General features: G+C 41.8%; 1 protein-coding gene across 1 annotated transcript; it reads left to right on the forward strand.

Annotated features, from left to right (window-relative positions):
- The first annotated feature begins 362 nt into the window (after positions 1–362).
- On the forward strand, positions 363–17,621 carry yaf2 (YY1 associated factor 2). The gene is made up of 4 exons (XM_030720516.1): positions 363–517; positions 985–1,110; positions 13,781–13,936; positions 14,206–17,621. The coding sequence occupies exons 1-4, from the start codon at positions 492–494 to the stop codon at positions 14,456–14,458; spliced, it is 561 nt and encodes a 186-aa protein (XP_030576376.1). The 5' UTR covers positions 363–491; the 3' UTR covers positions 14,459–17,621.
- The last annotated feature ends 1,109 nt before the right edge of the window (positions 17,622–18,730 follow it).

Genomic DNA, 18,730 nt, shown 5'->3' on the forward strand with positions numbered 1-18,730 from the left:
TGCTGTCGGACAAAAATGACCTGACAACTAAACGTAGAAATATAGAATCAAATAGTACATAGGGTGAGTTTTAAAAGCATTTTTCCAGATTGGAGGAGTGGTATAATTACTGAAATACGCATTAATTAGATTTTATTAGAGGGAAAGCATGCACATGAAGTGTTACATAATGCATTAGGCGGAGATCTGCGGTTTAGTCATTGCTGTCATAAATAGCAAAATAGAATCACTATGTAACACTCTCAACAGACAGAAGGGGGAGCTTACGCAGGGTACTTGAAGGCGGCATTGATTCATCAAGAGGAATGTCAAGCCACGGGAAGTAACCCAGCCTGTGATTGGTCACAGGGCGTCACGTGAGCATTTCCCAAGCGGAGTTTCCACGACAGCTGGAAGCCGAGCGGCACAAGCGCATCGCTTCTCGGCAAGAATTTTTTGAAATAACAAGACTCCTGCTCGTCTCAGCACCTCCAGATAAACCCCGGTCTGGCATGGGCGACAAGAGGAGTCCGACAAGGTAACGAGCGAATTAGTGCGTCCTAAATATTAAAGGCTAGGGGAGGGGAGCGGATATCGGCGAGCGCACGGGGGAAAAAATGGGTTTTCTTTACGGACCCCCCCCCTTCTCTCTCTCTCTCTCTCTCTCTCTCTCTCTCTCTCTCTCTCTCTCTCTCACTCTCTCACTCACTGCTTGTGTATGTACGCGTGCAGGTTATGTGTGTGTGTGTGTGTGTGTGTGTGCGCCCGCGCGCGGGTGTTAAAACCTCATCGCCAATTACAGTGTCGGATCACAGCGCGCTTTGCAGATGATTTCCTAAATCCTACAGGCTTACCCTGATGTTTGCTATCGATAGCCTTCGCGGATGAGAGCTGTCTGAACTCACTCTTGTCTCTTCTCGACCCTTTCCTCTTCTCTCCCATATTCTCTTTTTTAATTCTCTCCTTTTTTTCTTCCTTCCCCCCCTAAATTTACTGTCTTAAAAGGCCGAAGCGTCAACCGAAGCCCTCCTCCGACGAGGGGTTTTGGGACTGCAGCGTGTGCACGTACAAGAACACGGCAGAGGCTTTTAAGTGCATGATGTGTGATGTCAGGAAGGGGACATCAACAAGGTAAGGATGGATATACATTACCTTTGGTATGTTTTACATTAGTGGGGCCCGCTGGGGGTGTGAGGGGTGGGGTGGTGCTGGAGGTTCCTTTGGGAAATGAGGGGCTGCCCATGTTAACTGGTAACTGTATTTCTGAATATTGAACCCTTCCTTGACAATTCAGAGAGTAAACATAAACAAACATAGTATGGGCCAATTATTTTCTTTCTATTTTTTGTGATTATTCAGTTTGGTTTGTGTTTTGAGTGAAAGGAAGTGCATTTATTTGCTAATTGCACTCTTTCACGTCTCCTCTAAGCAGTGCATTAGTCTCCATGTTCTTGCCAGCTGACACTGACCTCAGTGAACTGAGGGGAGAGGGATAGCTTGCTCCTTAAGCGCACACATCCATCTTGCTGCCCTGCAGATATTTGTAACAGACCTCTTATAGGCATGCACAGGTACTCAAGCGTGCAAATGCACGGCACAAAGGTGCGCACACATGCACACACTGTTGCCCTCTGTGCCTGTGGCTGCTACTTCCCCCTGACATCAGTGATTTGAAGCAGGAAATGACTGTTATTCCTCAGTGACATTCATTATCAGGAGGAAAACGCAACAAAGAGTGAATGAGAGGAAGTGTAGCTGTTTAGCTGTGGCTATAGGGAAACTGAGCATTGTTACATGATCTCCCTCTTTAATGCATCACTAATTATCCTCTTCTGCATTAGCGCGACTTTCCCAGTGATTGCACTACAACATAAACAACAATGCTTCAGTGCACTTGTCAGCTTTGATGCCTTTTCATAAGAGTGTGTTACTGAAATGCCCGTGTTTATTTCTCTCTCTCTCTCTCTCTCTCTCTCCCTCTGTGTGTGCGTGTGTGTGTGTTTGTGTGTGTGCGTGTGGGAGTGCTAGTTGTGAAAAGAGGTTGTCAGAGCAGCTGCCAGACAGACAGCCATAGCTCATTACTATGCAACAGCTTAATCAGCCTGCTGTCATCAGAGACACACACACACACACACACACAGGGTACAGATGCACTCAACATGCAAATTTTACTCATGACCGCATACATATTTGTCCGCAAATGCACACCCATAAATACACAGTTAAAGTGCAGAACTGCTGCTCACAGAGGGAATGAGGAGCGGACACGCTGTTATCATTGGGTCCAGCTTATTGCCGCTGAGATTTGATTGTTTAGAGGACACTCCATCGAGGCTGGTGTGTTTGCAGCTTTGCCAAGAACCTGTCTGAATCCTCATGTCACCAAAAGCGTCCTTTGTCTTCCCCCATCTGGACATTTAAAAAAAAACAAAACATTATTTTGGAAGTTGGGAAGGACACCCCTGATACCCAGGTGATGAATTTAGAAAATGTCCGTGAGAAGGTCTTATTTAATGTTAATAACCTTCTGTCTTCCCAACTGCAGTGCTACACAAATGTTGTAGTAGTATTAGTGTGGTCATGCACTTGTCACACATGTACACATGAGCCAAACATGGGCTAATACTGCAGCAAAATGGCCACACAGGTGGTCGCAGCTGTTAATGACCAAACAGAACAGACAAGTGGATTTCTCAGTGAGCAAGCCCAAGGTGCTAAAGGGCAAACAACACGCAGAATATAAATGCGGGGCACGGCAAATTCCCTCGCTGGTTGCTAAACAAGCATGACTGAGCTATTGCTGTGGAGTAAATGAATTAATGCTCGACACAGGCGTGGAGTTGTCCAGTGGTTAGAGGAAGTGTCCCGCAGCCTGAAGGACACAGCCAATGTGAGTTCTGTGGGAACGGCTTAAATCAGCCTGGCAGTAACCTAACACATAAAATGGCACTTTGCTCAACTGGATCTGGGTGGTTTTGGCAAGGAGTAGAGGCGGTGCATGGTACAAAAAGAGAACATTTTAGAATGAGGGAGAAATAATGTAGGCTGAAGAGTGTTTGCGTGTCGCCGTCAAGAGGTAAAATAAATGTTTTATGAAGGCAAGCTTTAGCAGATCTTGCTGCCTCAATCCCTGTGATGTGGAGAGATGATCTACTGCAGGGGCCCAAAGCCAGCGGGGCTGATTGAAAGCACGTTGTTGAGGCTGTGAGTTTGAGACTGCAGACAGGGATACATCAGCAGAATTGGCCTCGCTTATCGGAGGAGGTAGAGTAAATGGAAGAGCGAGACACTTTGACAAAGTGGGAACTGGCTGATGTTCTTCTAATTCTGTCAGCAGCTCAGAAACTCGGATTGCCAGGAGGTGGAATTTGAAGAAACAAAAGTAGGACCTGCATTTGTAAAACACGAGAGAAAATGCATTCTCACTGAAAACACGATGGAGTAATTTGTGCTGATTAATGTGGAAAAATACAGTATGTTGCTCTTTACGACAACCCGAAAGCTTACAACGTTTAATTAGGGCGGACTTGGAAAACTTTGGGATCACAACATGTCATGCAATCTCATTACTTTAGAGAGAGATTTTATCTTCCCAAAACTCTTTGGGCCGAGTGCCACCCTTTGAAAACAAGCCTGATAGATCGAAGTGTCAGTGCCCTTGATTCTTCCACCCTTTTTTCACCTATGCAGTACCACTGCATTGAGAATCACAGCACCACAAAATTACTTTTCCCAAACTTGAAGCCACTGTTGTCAGTGCCTGTGGGAGGGGCTGCTGCAACAAATTTACCAATGTTTGGCAGATGCAGCCGAGAGATTCTGTCCTCCACGATGATTTTTCCATGGAAATGGCCCTAACTTCTGCAAGCAACACTGTGCGCTGGCTTTCATACCAAGGACCAGCTTTGGCACAGCATTCGAAGAAAAGAGACTGCACGACAAATGAAGTCAATGATCACAGGTTTGATTTGTACATCGTTGCTGAGCAAGGCATTGTAGGGTCTCTCCATTGTGTCTGTTGTGACTTGTCCTGGGTTATTCTAATCCTTATGGAATGCAGTGAAAGCTAAGATATGTTTCAGTGGTAATTTTCCTGTCTACTGTTTGGAATTAGGCCTAAAAATGTCATGTGAAGTAGCGCTGAAAGACAGCTGTTAAACCGAAACATTGTCCTTAGCCAATTTCAGTTGGGTATAATAGAGCAGTGTGTGACCTTCTCTGACGTCTACACCTGCATCTGTTCGCTGAGTTGAGCTCCAACAAATCAGACCCCCCTGGGGAAATGCTCCATGTCCAGGAGCCTGTTTGGCAGCGTTATATTTCTGTATATTTCTCTATTTATGACAGTCAGCTCGATCATGCAACTATTAGTTGGCTCATATTTTTATTCACCCTCTCTCCTACATTTATCTCGTCCTTCTCTCACCAACTGGTGTTGTCTCTTCTTTTCTGTGTCTTTCCAGGAGTTGAACTTAACCTAGGGCATCTCTTAGTGACAGAATGACTGATGTGAAGGTTTTTGCCAGCTCCACCTAAACAAGCACAAACCATTCCGGCTGGTTGGGAACCTGTCAGCATTTGTCTGTTTAAGATGTTGTTTTATCAACCCCCCACAAAAGCTCACACTCACAGTTCATGCGCAGTCTACGTACTAAAGGCTCAAAATGCAGCTGATTCACTCACTGAAAATGTAGCTCTCAATATGACTATTTTAGAGTACACGTACAATACAGCTTTTTTTTTTTTCCCCCATATCAAAAAATAACTCAAGAGTTTAGCTGTGAAGGTGTATGCAACCAAAGCACAATCTGCTTTGCTATGTTGCATTTCTCAGTCAAAGCAGACAAACTGTGCAACTAGCAGAGGGCAACACATTTGAGTCATGTGTTTCCACTGCAGTTAAGTGCTAAGAATGAAATGGTTTCAGGGTTTGTTTTCATTGTTCAGCTTTGATCTGTAACACTGAGTCATCCCAGGAAAATGTTATGAAACACATCCAGGTATTTTTGGTTGTGTGCATCCTTTGATTTTTGGAATAGCGGCTGGATCAAGAGTGATTAAGCCAGATGAGATTATTAGAACAGGCATCAACAGATAAGCACATTTTCATGAGCTGGTATTCATACAAGCATAATAACTGATGCAAATTGAATTTTAAACTTGAGAGCACGCATATGAAACACTATATAGCAACAATCAATGTCTTGTAATCCCATTTGAATGATTACTTCCTCTAATAAGTGACACAGTTGGCTCAGCTGTGTGGGTTACTGGTATTAGTACTTACATAGCATACAAACACAGAGTGCACACTATGGACGATGAAGCTGGCTGTTATCACGTCACTGTGGCTCAAGATTATGGCTACGTGATAAGCCTGTAATTACTGCGGTGACACTGATGCATGACATACTGCTCTGTGTGTTTGTGCAGGCAGGCGTTTGTGTGAGAGGACAATGTAGCGTAGTGTGGCTAGCAGGCTGGAGAAGGTGTCATAAACCACAGGACGTGGAGGGCCATCTGTCTCCCTCTCTGTTCCACACACACACACACACACACACACACACAGTGGTAGCATGTACTGGCAGGGAAAGACATTAATCATCGGGTTGGAGGAGCTCCCAGGAGCAGCATACAACCTGCTGATAGAAAATCTGACACACACACACCTATACCTGGATTGAGTGTTCAACAGGGCATAAAATAAGCAATTTCACAATGATCTTACAATCATCACAAAACAGCGAGATGAAAGTTGTTTATAGCAGCACGCTCTGATGCTTATTTGCAGTCCATCAGCTGTCCTGTGGGCTGTTTGCTCATCACACTGTGTACCCGATAAATGACAGCACGCAGTCCAAACATCTGCAGAATTCTGTACTGTGTTTTGGGAGCCTCTCATTAGAAGTTCAATATTTTAATAGAACAAATCTATACAGAGCTCAATCCTGAAACACAAGCTCAGCGCCTTGTTTTGCTTGTGACTCACACACTGCCATATGCTATGCACTGCCTAGCCACTAAAAAGGTGCAATACATGGCACATTTGCTCTGCTAAAGTTCTGGATGTAGTAGAGAGGTTGCTGTCTAGTTGTTTTAAATAAGAGAAAAATTAGTCTAGTCAGGTAGTCTAAAAGACAGTAAGCCCTCAAAACATTTAAAACTGAGTGCAACAATTATTGCATGTGTATTTTAGGAAACGGTCACATTTATCATTGATCAAACCATGTGTGGCACTTTGTGCCATTTATAATGTTGTAAACATACACGTTTCTGATTAGTTTGCAGAGTTTGGCTAATCTTAGCAGCACTCGCAGCAGTAGTCTTAGTTTCCATGCTAGCATTAATACCCCGATGCAGAACGTGGTTACACATCACTCCAGTTGCTTGGTTGTATAGTCATGCAAATCCTTAGCATGTATTACATGGTCATGCATTAATACAAGCAGCCCAAACCACTGAGTGATTTGACAGTTTTAAATGTTTTTAATTAGAGCCCAACTGATAAAGGATTTTTAAGATGGATACCAATATTTGGTGATTTAAAACTCCAATCAACCAATATTTTTTCTTCCAGACACATAAAACACAAACTGATTCCTCTAACATTTGTTATGTGTAGTCATTTATTTAATTCAGTTCAATTAAATTTTACTTATATAGTACTAAATCACAACAACAGTTGGCTCAAGATGATAATAATAATACCGGCCTGTTGATGTTGTTGTGATGTACTCATTTATGCTCTGCCCAACTCTTCTTGCATCAGCTGGTTGTTGTTTTTGTAGCATTTAAAAAACTGTTACCAAAAAGAAAGTTGTAAAGTGCCCTTCTGGTGGATAAAATATGCAACATTAACACTGATAACCTATTAGAAAGCTAATGCTAAATGCCATATCCACTTGCTAATTGAGTGATGGCAAACAGTTAGGCCCAAATTAGACTTCTGTCTCAGGTCTTTGTGGGGCCTATGTACATCAGGTTATGTCGTATGTTACAGTGTAGGGTTCAGAGGGGATTTTCAGTTATGTACGTACTGATGGAGTACTCTAATTCAGGCCTTTGATCAATCGTCAATAGAGCGATAATTCTTTTTGCATATAAGAGTTACACACATTCAACATGTCCCGGAGTTGCCTTTGACTAATGGGTTTGCAGAAATCATGTAAAAAGCATACATAACAAAAACATTATAATCCAGACGTTTTATTTATCTGATCAGTTGCTAAAGCACTTCCTGCGTTCGAACATCCGTCATCACGGTGTCAGCAGGACGAGGCCTCTCACAGCTCCTGGGATTTTATGTTTAATAAGAAGCCAGAAATTGTCCTTTGAGCTCACGAAATCATGCCCATGAAATCGAGCATGAGCAGGACCGTCATGAGATCGCACGTGCATTATGAACGAAACTGGCCGTGCCCGGTGGTACATTTCAAATTGCTGTGAAATAATACAGTGCAACAATCTAGCGAGAGAAAAAAAACAAAAAAACTCAGTCTGGTATTGGCGACGGGGTGGAGTGTGCGGGTGCGCACCCGCTTGCTAATTGTAGTGATAGAGTTCCAATAGCGAACCGGCGGTGAAATTCTCAGCCCAATGCAAGACGACCTCAGCATGGCACAGTGCCGGACGATCAACCGCTGGCTAGAACCCTGCCATTTCTGTACTTTTAGACGTGACTATTAATCAGACACAATCCACAGATTAACCTACCTAACCTAAAGTAATGGTTAGTTGCATCTCTGACTAGCTTGTGAATTGGGCTGGTGATATAGCCTCAAAATGATATCGCCACATTTCAAGAAAACTTTTAAAAACAATATTTCTAACTATGTAGAAAAAAAAAAAAACAGAGTGCAAACAAAATGAGGTGTTTCCCATCCTCCTTGTCCAGTGAGCTACTGTTATTCATGACACACTTCTTTATTTGTAGTGAATTTATTGAAACTTGGTTGAGTCACTTGTTTACTTTTGGGTCGTACATAATTAGCAGCTACTGTCTCTTTCTTCGTAGCCTGGTTGTACTTGATGGTGTGCTTTTTGCCTCAAGTGGTAAAACAAGTTTGTTGATTCCACCTTTAGCGGGAACAGTATTTTTACAAAGTACTGTGCTTTGTTGGAGGTTGTTGAAGTATCTCTCTTTTTTGGTATTAAATCATCATCAGAGGCTGACACACTGCTCTTCCTCCCAGGCATGCCCAGGTTTGTCTAGTGTGTGTGTGTGTGTCTGTGTGTGTGTGTGTGTGTGTGTAGGGAACATAAAGGCATAGTGTTGCTGCAGCAATGATGTTGTGATATGATACTTTTACATCACGTAAACATTTATACCAGTATTATTGCTGATGATATGATATGGTACAGCCCTACTTGTGAAAGGTTGGAGACTCGTGGTTCTCACAGTGCAGCAACTCGGTGGTATGACGTGCATTCCACTGGGGTCACATTTAATCACATGAAACCACCTGGGGGCATATAGAGTTTGAGTCCTAGCAAACAAGAAATTAGTAGTTATTCACAACTCTTAAAGTTGATTCTGTCTGTGGGAGATTTACTCCACCCGTAGCCTTTCTTCTGCATGAAGCCATGTTAAAGGATTAAGACTCTTAAACGGTATTCATGTTATTTCCTGAGTCGTCATGAGCAGTATTGGTGATAACCCGAATGTCCATCATGGCAGAAAATAGGTAATTTTAAAAAAGGTGTCAGAGTGTGACTTATTGGCATCAGAGTTTTTCTCCCATTCTTGATTTTTCGTGTGATATTTTTTTAAGCACAGGCCAGCAGTGAAAGAGTGAGAGGTCAGTGAGTGCATCAGGAGGAGGAGGGGCAAGTGAGAGGGCAGAGGAGTGTGAACGTGATAGACGATGTGTGCGTGCGTGTGTGCATGTGTTTACAATATATTTGGAAAAGGGTCGGCTAGAGTTCCCCTGTCAGTGAAATAAGTCTATGTGTAAGGGATCAGTGGCAGCATTTTTACTTTCCAGCTCAAATTCTGCAGAATTAAGCAAGTTTGCCTTTAGCTTGTGATTAAACTTCAGAGTTGTGAGGTTGAGAGTGAGGCTTTATACAAGAGACCAAAAAAACAAAAAGCTGTATCAACAACACAAAAGAAAAAAAAAAGTTGCACTGCCCTTAAGTCAAGTCCTTTTGGTCAGAAATGTGTTACTGACTTAGAGAAATCTTGAATATAAATCTCTCTTTGTTCTGTTGTTGGTGTGTTTGAGGTTAGTAAAGACTGCACAGTTACAGCCAAAAAAAAAACCAAAAAACAAGGCAGGCTGTCAAAAACAAGGAGTTTGTTAACTGGAAGATTCAAAGTCTTTCTCAAGGAAACTTGGCTGCTTGAATTTTCAGACTTTCCTGGCTGTGATTAAATAAGGCCTTTGTCACACAGGCTTAGAGACCTGTTAGCAACCATCTACCAATCACCAGTCATGAGGGAAAAATGTGTATTCCCTGATTAGTTGTGAGTGGTTGCTGAATGTTGCTGGCAGTCGCTGTGAAATTAATTGCTAAAGCCCCACTCGCACAGCCCTAGAAATCAGTCATTGACCCCTGGCAACCTCCAGTCGCTAGGGAAAAGTGTGTATTATTGGACTATTGGCAAGTGGTTTCTGAAGGTTGCTGGCAATCATAGTATGAAATTGGCTGCAGAGGTGGTGCTGCACTCAAAACCTCCTTGCAATTGCTTTGGTTGCTAGCAAGTTGCTACAGTCGCCCGTAGTTTGTATGGAAGATGCCGACTTGTATGAAAACACTCGCTAGCTACTCACCAAGCAGTAATGAACATGTTAAAAATGCAGTGCAAATCGCAGAGACCATTCACCTTCGAAGTAAAACTTGTGCCTTTTGTAACGTGTTAGTTGCACAACTTTTATTTTATTGGCAGATGAATGGTCTGTGTTTCTGGTTTTTATTGGACTTTTTCAAGTCTCACTAGAACTCAAAGAGTAAAATGGTGATTTTTTTTTTTTTTTTTGCTGGCAAGTTGGCATCTTTCATACAAACTACAGGTGACTGCAGTAATCTGCTAGTGACCAAAAAAAGTCCTGCAAGGATGTTTTTGGTGCAGGAACTGGTTTCACTCAACATCAGCCAGCAACCACTTGCCAACCATTCACGGAATACCCAATTTTCCCTAGCACCCTGCCAGCTGGTTGTAAGGGGGTTGCTGACTGGCCAACTCTAGGCCTGTGTGACTAAGGCCTTAGAAAGCTTGTTAGCAAGCTGCATCCATAAATTGTATGGGTGCATAACACATACATGGTAATAAGTACCAACTAGCAAAGTGGATTGATTTGGAGATACTAAAAACAATGTGAGAAGAAATAGGTTCAGGTTTATTGTTGTTTAATCACTGCTTATCTGAGTATAAAATAATACAGAGAATTTATGTATGAGGTTTTCTCTGTGTAGTTCAAGTTTACCCCATATTGATGATATGTTTAATCTAACTATGGAAGATGCAAAAGAGTGTTGCTCTCATGCTCTAAAAATAAAACATGGGCAGAAGTAAATGGAAAGGAAAACCTGTGAAAAGAATAAGTGAAGGAAAAGTCAGTATATGTAACAATAAACTGGCTGTGTTTTTTTTTCCTGATCACTCTCTGTGAATTGAAACCAAAATACTTTGTGTTTGCTTTGCTCTCTCCCTTTAAGAAAATAGAATTTGGTGTGTTCAAGCCCCCTCCCTGTAATGTCCTAATTTCCCAGTGTGGGACTCCATTAACTGTAGTAGAAGGGAGTAGAAAGAGTGAAGCAGATATCGACAGGAGCAACTGTTCCAACACGCAGCATTAATGTCTGAAAGAATAGAGCGTTACATTAGGGGCAGAAATTATTTTGGAATCAATACTCACATACACAAACACACACTCGGTGTCCATAGAGAGGCTAGCAGTGAGGGCCTAAGTGCACAGATAAACACCATTTGATTGGGTTAACAGAGGCGGCTCTGTTTAGACCTGCCGCTCTGCCTCACCATAATATTGGGTTGTCTGTCTCCTCTTTCACCTCCTGGTTATTGAGCTGGTTCTATTAGTGAGAATCAACTTCACTGTAATACATGGAGGAAGGCTGGGTTTATGTGTTTAGAGGTGGCCTCAGTTGCTCTCAGGCACATCCAGGCTTTCAATCTAAAACATTTTAGCCTGAGGGGAGATTATATTTCAAGCAAAACCATCACTCACTGGCTGCCTTAATGAGAGGAGGAATTAATTACGTAGATACAGTAAATCGCACAAAGTGTGCAATGATGTTCTGAAATAAATTCATCAAACAAAAACCTAAGGATGTTATGAATGAGGCAGCCAGATGAGTTTTTATTTTTGGAAGCTGAGAACATTCATCCTGAGGGCAGGACAGCTGATCCTTTTGTGACGGTTGCTGTTTTGTGTGTGCATGTCGGTACATTTTGACCACCAGATGCTGATTAGTTGCTGTAGGAGGACTATTAAACAAAAAGATGTCAAGGAGAGCAGCAAATTACTCGAACTGGGAACAGAGGACTTTGAGAGGCCTTTGTCTTTATTTAAAAAGGCGTCAGCAGTTCTGCAGCATCTTGCTGACGAGACAGACATATTAGAGGATCTCTACATCTCCTCCCTATCAGACAGTTATGTAGGCCAAGAGACCCATTTGCATACTTTAGACTTGCTAGCATCACTGCAAGTTATGTGAAGGCAGTGAGAGCTAAGTTTAAAAAAAAAAAAAATATGTGGGAGATACTCTTTGAAGCTGGGCCCCAATTTAGGTCATCCCAGATTGCTCAACAACATCTTTGCCCTCAGAAAAAGACAGACCAGGAGCTTCTGTCTGTGTATATCATTGTGCAAGAAGGGGTAGAAAAACCTTTAAACGAAGCTAATTGGGCCACCAAGGCTCACTTTGGCAAAAATGGGGCACTGTGCTCTGCACAAGTCATAGTGGTCACACTAATCCTGGATCAGGTGCAGTACACTTGTACCTTAAAGCTGAATTAGAAGTGCTAATGGACATTTTTCATAAAACATTGTGAGGCTAATGTTTTGTAATTTTATTACTTCTTAAATTTAATAAGGCACAGGTTAGTCCATATGAGTAAAACACCGTAGGGTAACCAGTGTTATCGTCTTTCCAGTGTTACTGTCACATACTGGATCAAGGAAAGTAAGACGTAGGGACAGAGGGTTCTTCATGCCCTGCAAATCTGCTGCATATAGAATTGGAGAGTGATAAGTAAATATTCCCCTGGAGCCTGTAGGTGAATACTGTGACTGTGAAGGGGATGAAACGGGCCCCAGCGATGCAGGGCAGCAGTGGCACTGATATGTCACCCCTAAAATACTTGAGGCATAGCTACATCGTGTCCTGGCTCCGACTCAGCCTCTGGAGCTAATCACACTGACTCGTGACAAGGCTGGCTGTTCTAGCAAATGCACCGCATTTCATTTTTGACCATAACTGAAGCCCTTTTTTAAGTCTTTTAGCCCTTTGTCACAGTGTCTAAATGTTTAGCCAGTGAATAAATTGATTAAACAAAACCTCAACCACTCACATAAATGATTTCATATTTTCCAACAGCCCAATATCAGTCATCAAGATAAATATTGGGTAGTACCAGTCTGCAGCCATTGTTCTGCCTATGGTCTAATGTTAAAAATTATAATAATCTGATTATCCAATGTGCCTTAATGTACCTCACTGGATGTTCTGATCGCATCATGTATAAAAGCAAACATACATTTTCTTATAGAACCACTTGTGTTTTGTACACAACTTTCAATGTAGTATATGTGCATAGGTGCATTCATACTGCATGTAATTCACTTGTGTGTGCATGCAAATAAGGCACTAGATGTGTAGACCACCCCAACAGATGGCCTTTTCAGCACACTTCCTTCTCAGGCTAGGGCTCTTGGCAAGCTCCAAAACACACACACATACACAGAGTCCTGCTCAGAAATACTATCACAGCCCTAATGCATGCTACTGTAGCCAACTGGTTGCATAATACATTATTTCTGAGACATTAGACCCTCATGGAAGATGGAGATATGAATGTGAGGAGGAACGTTGAATTTGAGATTGGCTCTACCTTCAGCGATTTGTGGAACCTGTGTTTGCTCAGTTCTTGAAAGGGCACAAAGAAAAGCATAATTATACTCCAGCAGTCATAATGCTGCACACAGACAAGTGTCATTGCCACAGTGGACATAAAGTATTAAAAGCAATTAATGGTTAACAACAGCTGAACGTTCAAAATAAGAGCGAGGGGATCACAGATGGTGTCACTCTGCCTTACACATACCTGAGTAAAGAATGAGGTGAACACTGGATAATCAGTACACATCAATTAATGTAAAAGCAGGATTTTACTGTTGTAGTCAGGCTTATTTTCTTAATCTAACTGCAACTAATGGTTATTTCCATGAGGCATTAATCTGCTAAATATTTTATATTCAGTATGTTTTTCACACTTCTAATTCCTACTCTTTGTGTTTACCCCCAACTGATCTTATCTCATCAGTGTTTTATCCCTGTGAGTGCTAAAAACAAGCCTGTGCAGGTACACTCCACATCTCACAGATGGCTAAACTCGGTTTTATTTTAAATGCACTCAGCGTGTGTTGCCAGTGTTGAGAGCACTTGAGCAGCACTATCCTAACTAGCACTGGCAGTGATCATTGGCTCTTGATTATAGTGGTAGGCTAGCACAAAGCCATGTGTTCCTTGCGCTTTTCCCTCTCATTAATCTGCCGCTTTCTATCTCTCCCTTTGTGTCTCCCTCTTTATGTCCTTCTCTTCCTCCCTCCTGGATCAGGAAGCCACGTCCTGTCTCCCAGCTCGTCTCCCAGCAGCAGGTAACGCAGCAGTTTGTTTTGCCCTCGCAGCCCAAAAAAGAAAAGAAGGAGAGAGTAGAGAAGGAGAAGAGCGACAGAGAGCCACCGCTTAAGAAAAACAACCACAAGAAGATGAGGTAAGCAGGCTGATGCCAGGTTGTGGGATAAAGTGGAATCAAGAGGGGTGCATGAATAAACAAGAAAAGGTGTAGATACTGTTTATGTTGCCACCTGGAGTTGGGCTGTCATATTTCATAAAGGACTTAAGGCAGAGGGAGTATATATATATATATAATATATATCAGATCAACACCAAGAAGGTGCTCTTTAGGCAGGATTTTTAAAAATAGCCTTGCATACTTAATGGAAATATGTAACCTATTTTGCTGGTTGTCTCACTCATCAGGCCGAGACTAAAAAACATCGACCGAAGCAGCGCCCAGCACTTGGAGGTGACGGTTGGGGACCTGACAGTCATCATAACAGACTTTAAGGAGAAGGCCAAGCCCTCGGCCGCCTCGGCCACTTCCTCCAGCTCTGCAGCGTTGGCCGACCCCCACAGCCAGAATGGCTCCAGCTCAGAAAACACAGAGAAGGGCCTTTCCTGCTCTTCTTCACCCAGAGGAGAGGGGAGCTCGGTCAACGGAGAGTCTCACTGAGTCAGAACCTTGAACACCCCCCCTCCCCCTCCCCAAGTTCCCATCAACATCTCATCTGCAAGTCCACAGGTCACTAGAGGAGTATCACAATGATGACAAACTGTTTTTTTTTTCCCTTTGCTTATTTCCTTTCAAATATTTTGTTTTCAGTAGGAATTTTTGACAAGTTGCAAGGACATCAAATTTGGCAAGTTTGATCAGTTTGATCAGATTTTCTACACAGTGGAATTGTGCATTTAGAAAGCAATATGAAGTTTGCGCTATCTTTTTTTGTAAATTGGACATTTTTTTTGTTTGCGTGTGTGTGTAGTCAAAAGTATGCCACACACTGTCCAAAGCTTGCTGCTGGAATATTTACTCAAAGACTGATGAGGAACTTCTTCTGACCAGAGAAACAAGGTTTGGGACAGAGTGCTGGATCCTCATGCTTTAGGTTTCCTTCACACGCACCTAGCCTCCATGATTATTCTTTTTTTCCCTACATAATTTCTTCTTCAAAGAAATGTGCATCCTTACCCTTGCTGTCATCAGCAGCAGCAGCAGCTGCCAGCAGAGTGACCTTTTCTTCCCCCATGTGGAATATTCTGCCTCTGCCCGAAATCATTACCTACCTGTTATAAACCTGAACCATCGGTTTTCACGGTGTCCCCACACTGAACCTTCAGCCTGATCTTGACACTCTCGAGCTTCTCCTCCTGGACTGCCTCTGCTGTAGTGACTTTTTTTTTTTAAACACAGCACAGTGGCTGTACTCCCTCTGCCACCTTTTGGTGTTTTTGCATAATGATTGAAGCCGGCTGGTTAGTGAAAGTATGTTATATCCCCTGACAGGAAGGCAGAGTATAAAGGAAAATTCTCGTGTCAGAGTCAGCTATAGAAGGGTGACAAATGAAAGGAAAAATCTGAACCTTTGACCCCCTGCAGTGAAGATAATGGTGGCTCTGTTAAGGAAAAGAGTCTATTTGGCTGGCATAGTTTGAGTCCGATTGTCCGATTACAGGGAAAACCAGTACAAAGTTGTCACCTTTATCATGTGTTGAAATATTTCTGTGATGGGAGTGGTCTCTTCCAGGATGGGTGTCTCCATCATATAAATGATCAGAATCCGATTTTATGACCTTCACAATCACCGCATCTGAAACTTATTGAATATATAAAAGATATTCTATCACCAGCTTCAAATGACCAAAGTAGGTGATACCTTTAAGAAGAGTATAAACTGAAGAGCAAAGACTGAGACAGTTTATGATGTTTTTTCCTTTAATCTGTCACCCTTCTGGACCTTTCGAGTGCATTCAGCTGCTTTACTATCCTTGCTGTCATTCATTTTGGGCAATAGCTACCACAAACCTGAGTTTGTATTAAGTGATTTTTTTTTTAAACATATAAACACACTACTTAAGTATTTTAGTACACATATTTGCAGCCTTTTATTCTACATTACCTTGCGAAGCTCTGTGTAGGAATGCCAACTTCCATCATGACTTGATCAGACATTCAGCAGTCTTTAAATGCCAGCTTCCTAGTGCAAAGTCCATGTAATTTATCAGTGCCCCCATGTAACAATAGCACAGGTCATTTTCTGGTGAATTCACAGCAAACCAGTGGGTGTCATGTGTCCTGCCCAGGAAGCAGCCTCATGTTCATGTGAACGTGGCCTTTTGTGGAAAACTGACTACAAATATTTGTCAGTTCTGCAGCAACACATAGCTTTTGTTGTTGTTGTTTTCTGCCCTTGACATAAACCATCCCTAGACTGATCACCCATCTTCATGGTGATAGGTACTAGCAGACCATATCTGGGCTAAAAGATGGATAAAAATTGGACTTGTGTTGCTCAGATTCACTGATCTAAGAGAGGCCTGTGCCGCGTGATATATGTCTGCTAGATAAATAAACTGACAGAGTTAAAATCAATAGAATCTTAGCGCTGTGATTCATTGAGTTGATCTCTTTATGCCCTCTAGCTATAAAAAAAAATCACTTAATGCAACTTGAGGAATTATGCAGACATGTTACAGATTAAAGTTGGTGTGACTCTGCTCATTTTTTTTATCTGTCACTTTGTAGCTCCATAAAGTAAACAAACCCTGTCACGTGTCACTCATTTCCTTTAGGATGACGCTGACATGAACCCACAGACTGATATATACTCAGCATGCTGCCTTACAGATACACATAATTAGTTTGAAGCTTTTATTTGCTGTGCTTTTATTTTCTTGGAAAATCAATTCCAATCCAGGTTTATCATGTGTCACTGAGATATTGTCAACTAAACATAGTAGGTGGTAAAGCTGTAAGTGCCACCTGTATTCTCCTGTTAATCTTGGCTTCAGCTTCTCCTTCACCTCCACAGTTTAAGACTGAAGATCTTCAGGAGGACCCTGCTGTTGAACACTATTGAGTAGATGTGTATGAGTCTCAGGAAGCGCAGTTTGCTCACTCACGTGCTGTTCAGCCTCCCAGTGAGAACCAGAGGGTGCTGATATTGCTCTGCAGCCACCCTTTGGATTCAGCTTTGTGCTTGTACAATGGGGAAATGAGTTGTGGACTTGCACTTTTATGAGCTGGATGAGCGATGTCTTGCAGTGTGATGGACTTATTTACTGACGTAGCAAAAAAGAAAAAAAGAAACTAGGCAGAGCTTTAGAGTATTCAAAACTCCCAGCAGAACAACTATAGATCAACCTAACTACACAATAACTTATAAAACATGTAGAATAATTAAACAGATGAAATAGATATTTCTAAAATATTGTACTACAATGTTTTGATGTGGTTGTATTATCCATCATACCAGTGTTATTGTTGAGATTTTTACTCACTATTTTAGAACTCATCCTGAGAACTGTCATGGCATGATGATACTAAGGTCTTGCTATATTGTGGGAAAGGTTACGTCTCTTAGTTTCTTAGTATTTGTTTCAATGTGTCAGAGGCGTCTTTCTCTTAGGTTCACTACTCTAGCTGGGACTAGGTGTGTGAACCTGAGGAGAACTGCTCAGACGAACATTTGCTCTTTATGGCAAAAATGGAACACTTTAAATGTGTTAGTGTCACTTATTGATATAGGTTTTGTTTGTTTTGTTTTTTTTTTTCCATGCTCATTTGTTTTAAAATGTGTGAACTTGTTTATTACATGTCTGAATAAGAAACTTACAAAATTCAAACACAAAAAACTTCTTTTTTTGTGCACACGACTCTTTGGTCACTTTGCTACATGCAGGCAAAGGCGTGCTCAGGCTTGCCTTAGCTGCTCTCACAGGCTTTTGTGTTTACCTCTACTGTTTTATTTACAATAGATGCAGGTTAAGGGTTTATCTAACAGAATAATTTTGCATTGTGGTCCTACACTTTCCATTTAAAAAAAAACAATCAAATTTGATATTAAACAGCAAGTAGCTTTGGCTCTGTTATATACACCAGATAAATTACCCCTGTGTCCCTTAATGAAAATGCATTTGAAGTTTGGGGTTGTCAAGTGCAACCACATCACTAAGGGTGACTAGTCATTTAAAGCCACACTGAATCATAGACACTGAATGGGCCTTTTCAGAGGTGGAACCCATGGAAAGTTGCTGCCGACGACTGGAGGGGGAGGGAGACGGGGAATGAACTCTGCTTTTGGCTCCCACCCTTCCCCCAATTGAGGGACCAGACCTCCTGCTTCTGTTGAGGGAGGTGCATCATTAAACACACAGCATAGATAAGATAGGTGGTTTGTTGCTGCCGCCTTCAAAATAAAAGTGTTGAAACAGCGCTAAGGAGATGCGTAACTATTTGAGAGTGTCAAAGCACAAAAAGTAATAAAAAAAAAAAAAACTTGATACAGCATAAGAAGAAAACGTGTGGAGTGGCAAGTACATTTGTCCAGTTTTTAGAGTAGGAACAGACACCAAAGAAAATTTGCTTTTATACACAATATTTTTTGGGAGGGTTTCTCAGCTTGTTTTCCAAAATGTCTTCTTAGACATGCATTTGAGATTTTAAATATCTAAAACTCAAATGCATGTCTAAGAAATGCGAACAGATAAAATAATGCTTGATTATGCTTCCTTATCTACTGAGAAAGATTGTGGCCACTGTGCCCAAGCTGAGGATGCTGGACATGTTTGTTGGACAGGAATAAAATCTTTGCTCCAAAACCACCGTGACACAATATGCCTTCCTAGAAAGGTAATCTACACAGTGTCAAGGCTATAAGATAAATAGATGCACACAGTATCCAAAAAATTAATACTAAAAAATCCTGTTATATTACATAAACTTTTC

Source organism: Archocentrus centrarchus, chromosome 23 (genome assembly GCF_007364275.1).
Source record: "Archocentrus centrarchus isolate MPI-CPG fArcCen1 chromosome 23, fArcCen1, whole genome shotgun sequence".
NCBI lineage: Eukaryota > Metazoa > Chordata > Actinopteri > Cichliformes > Cichlidae > Archocentrus > Archocentrus centrarchus.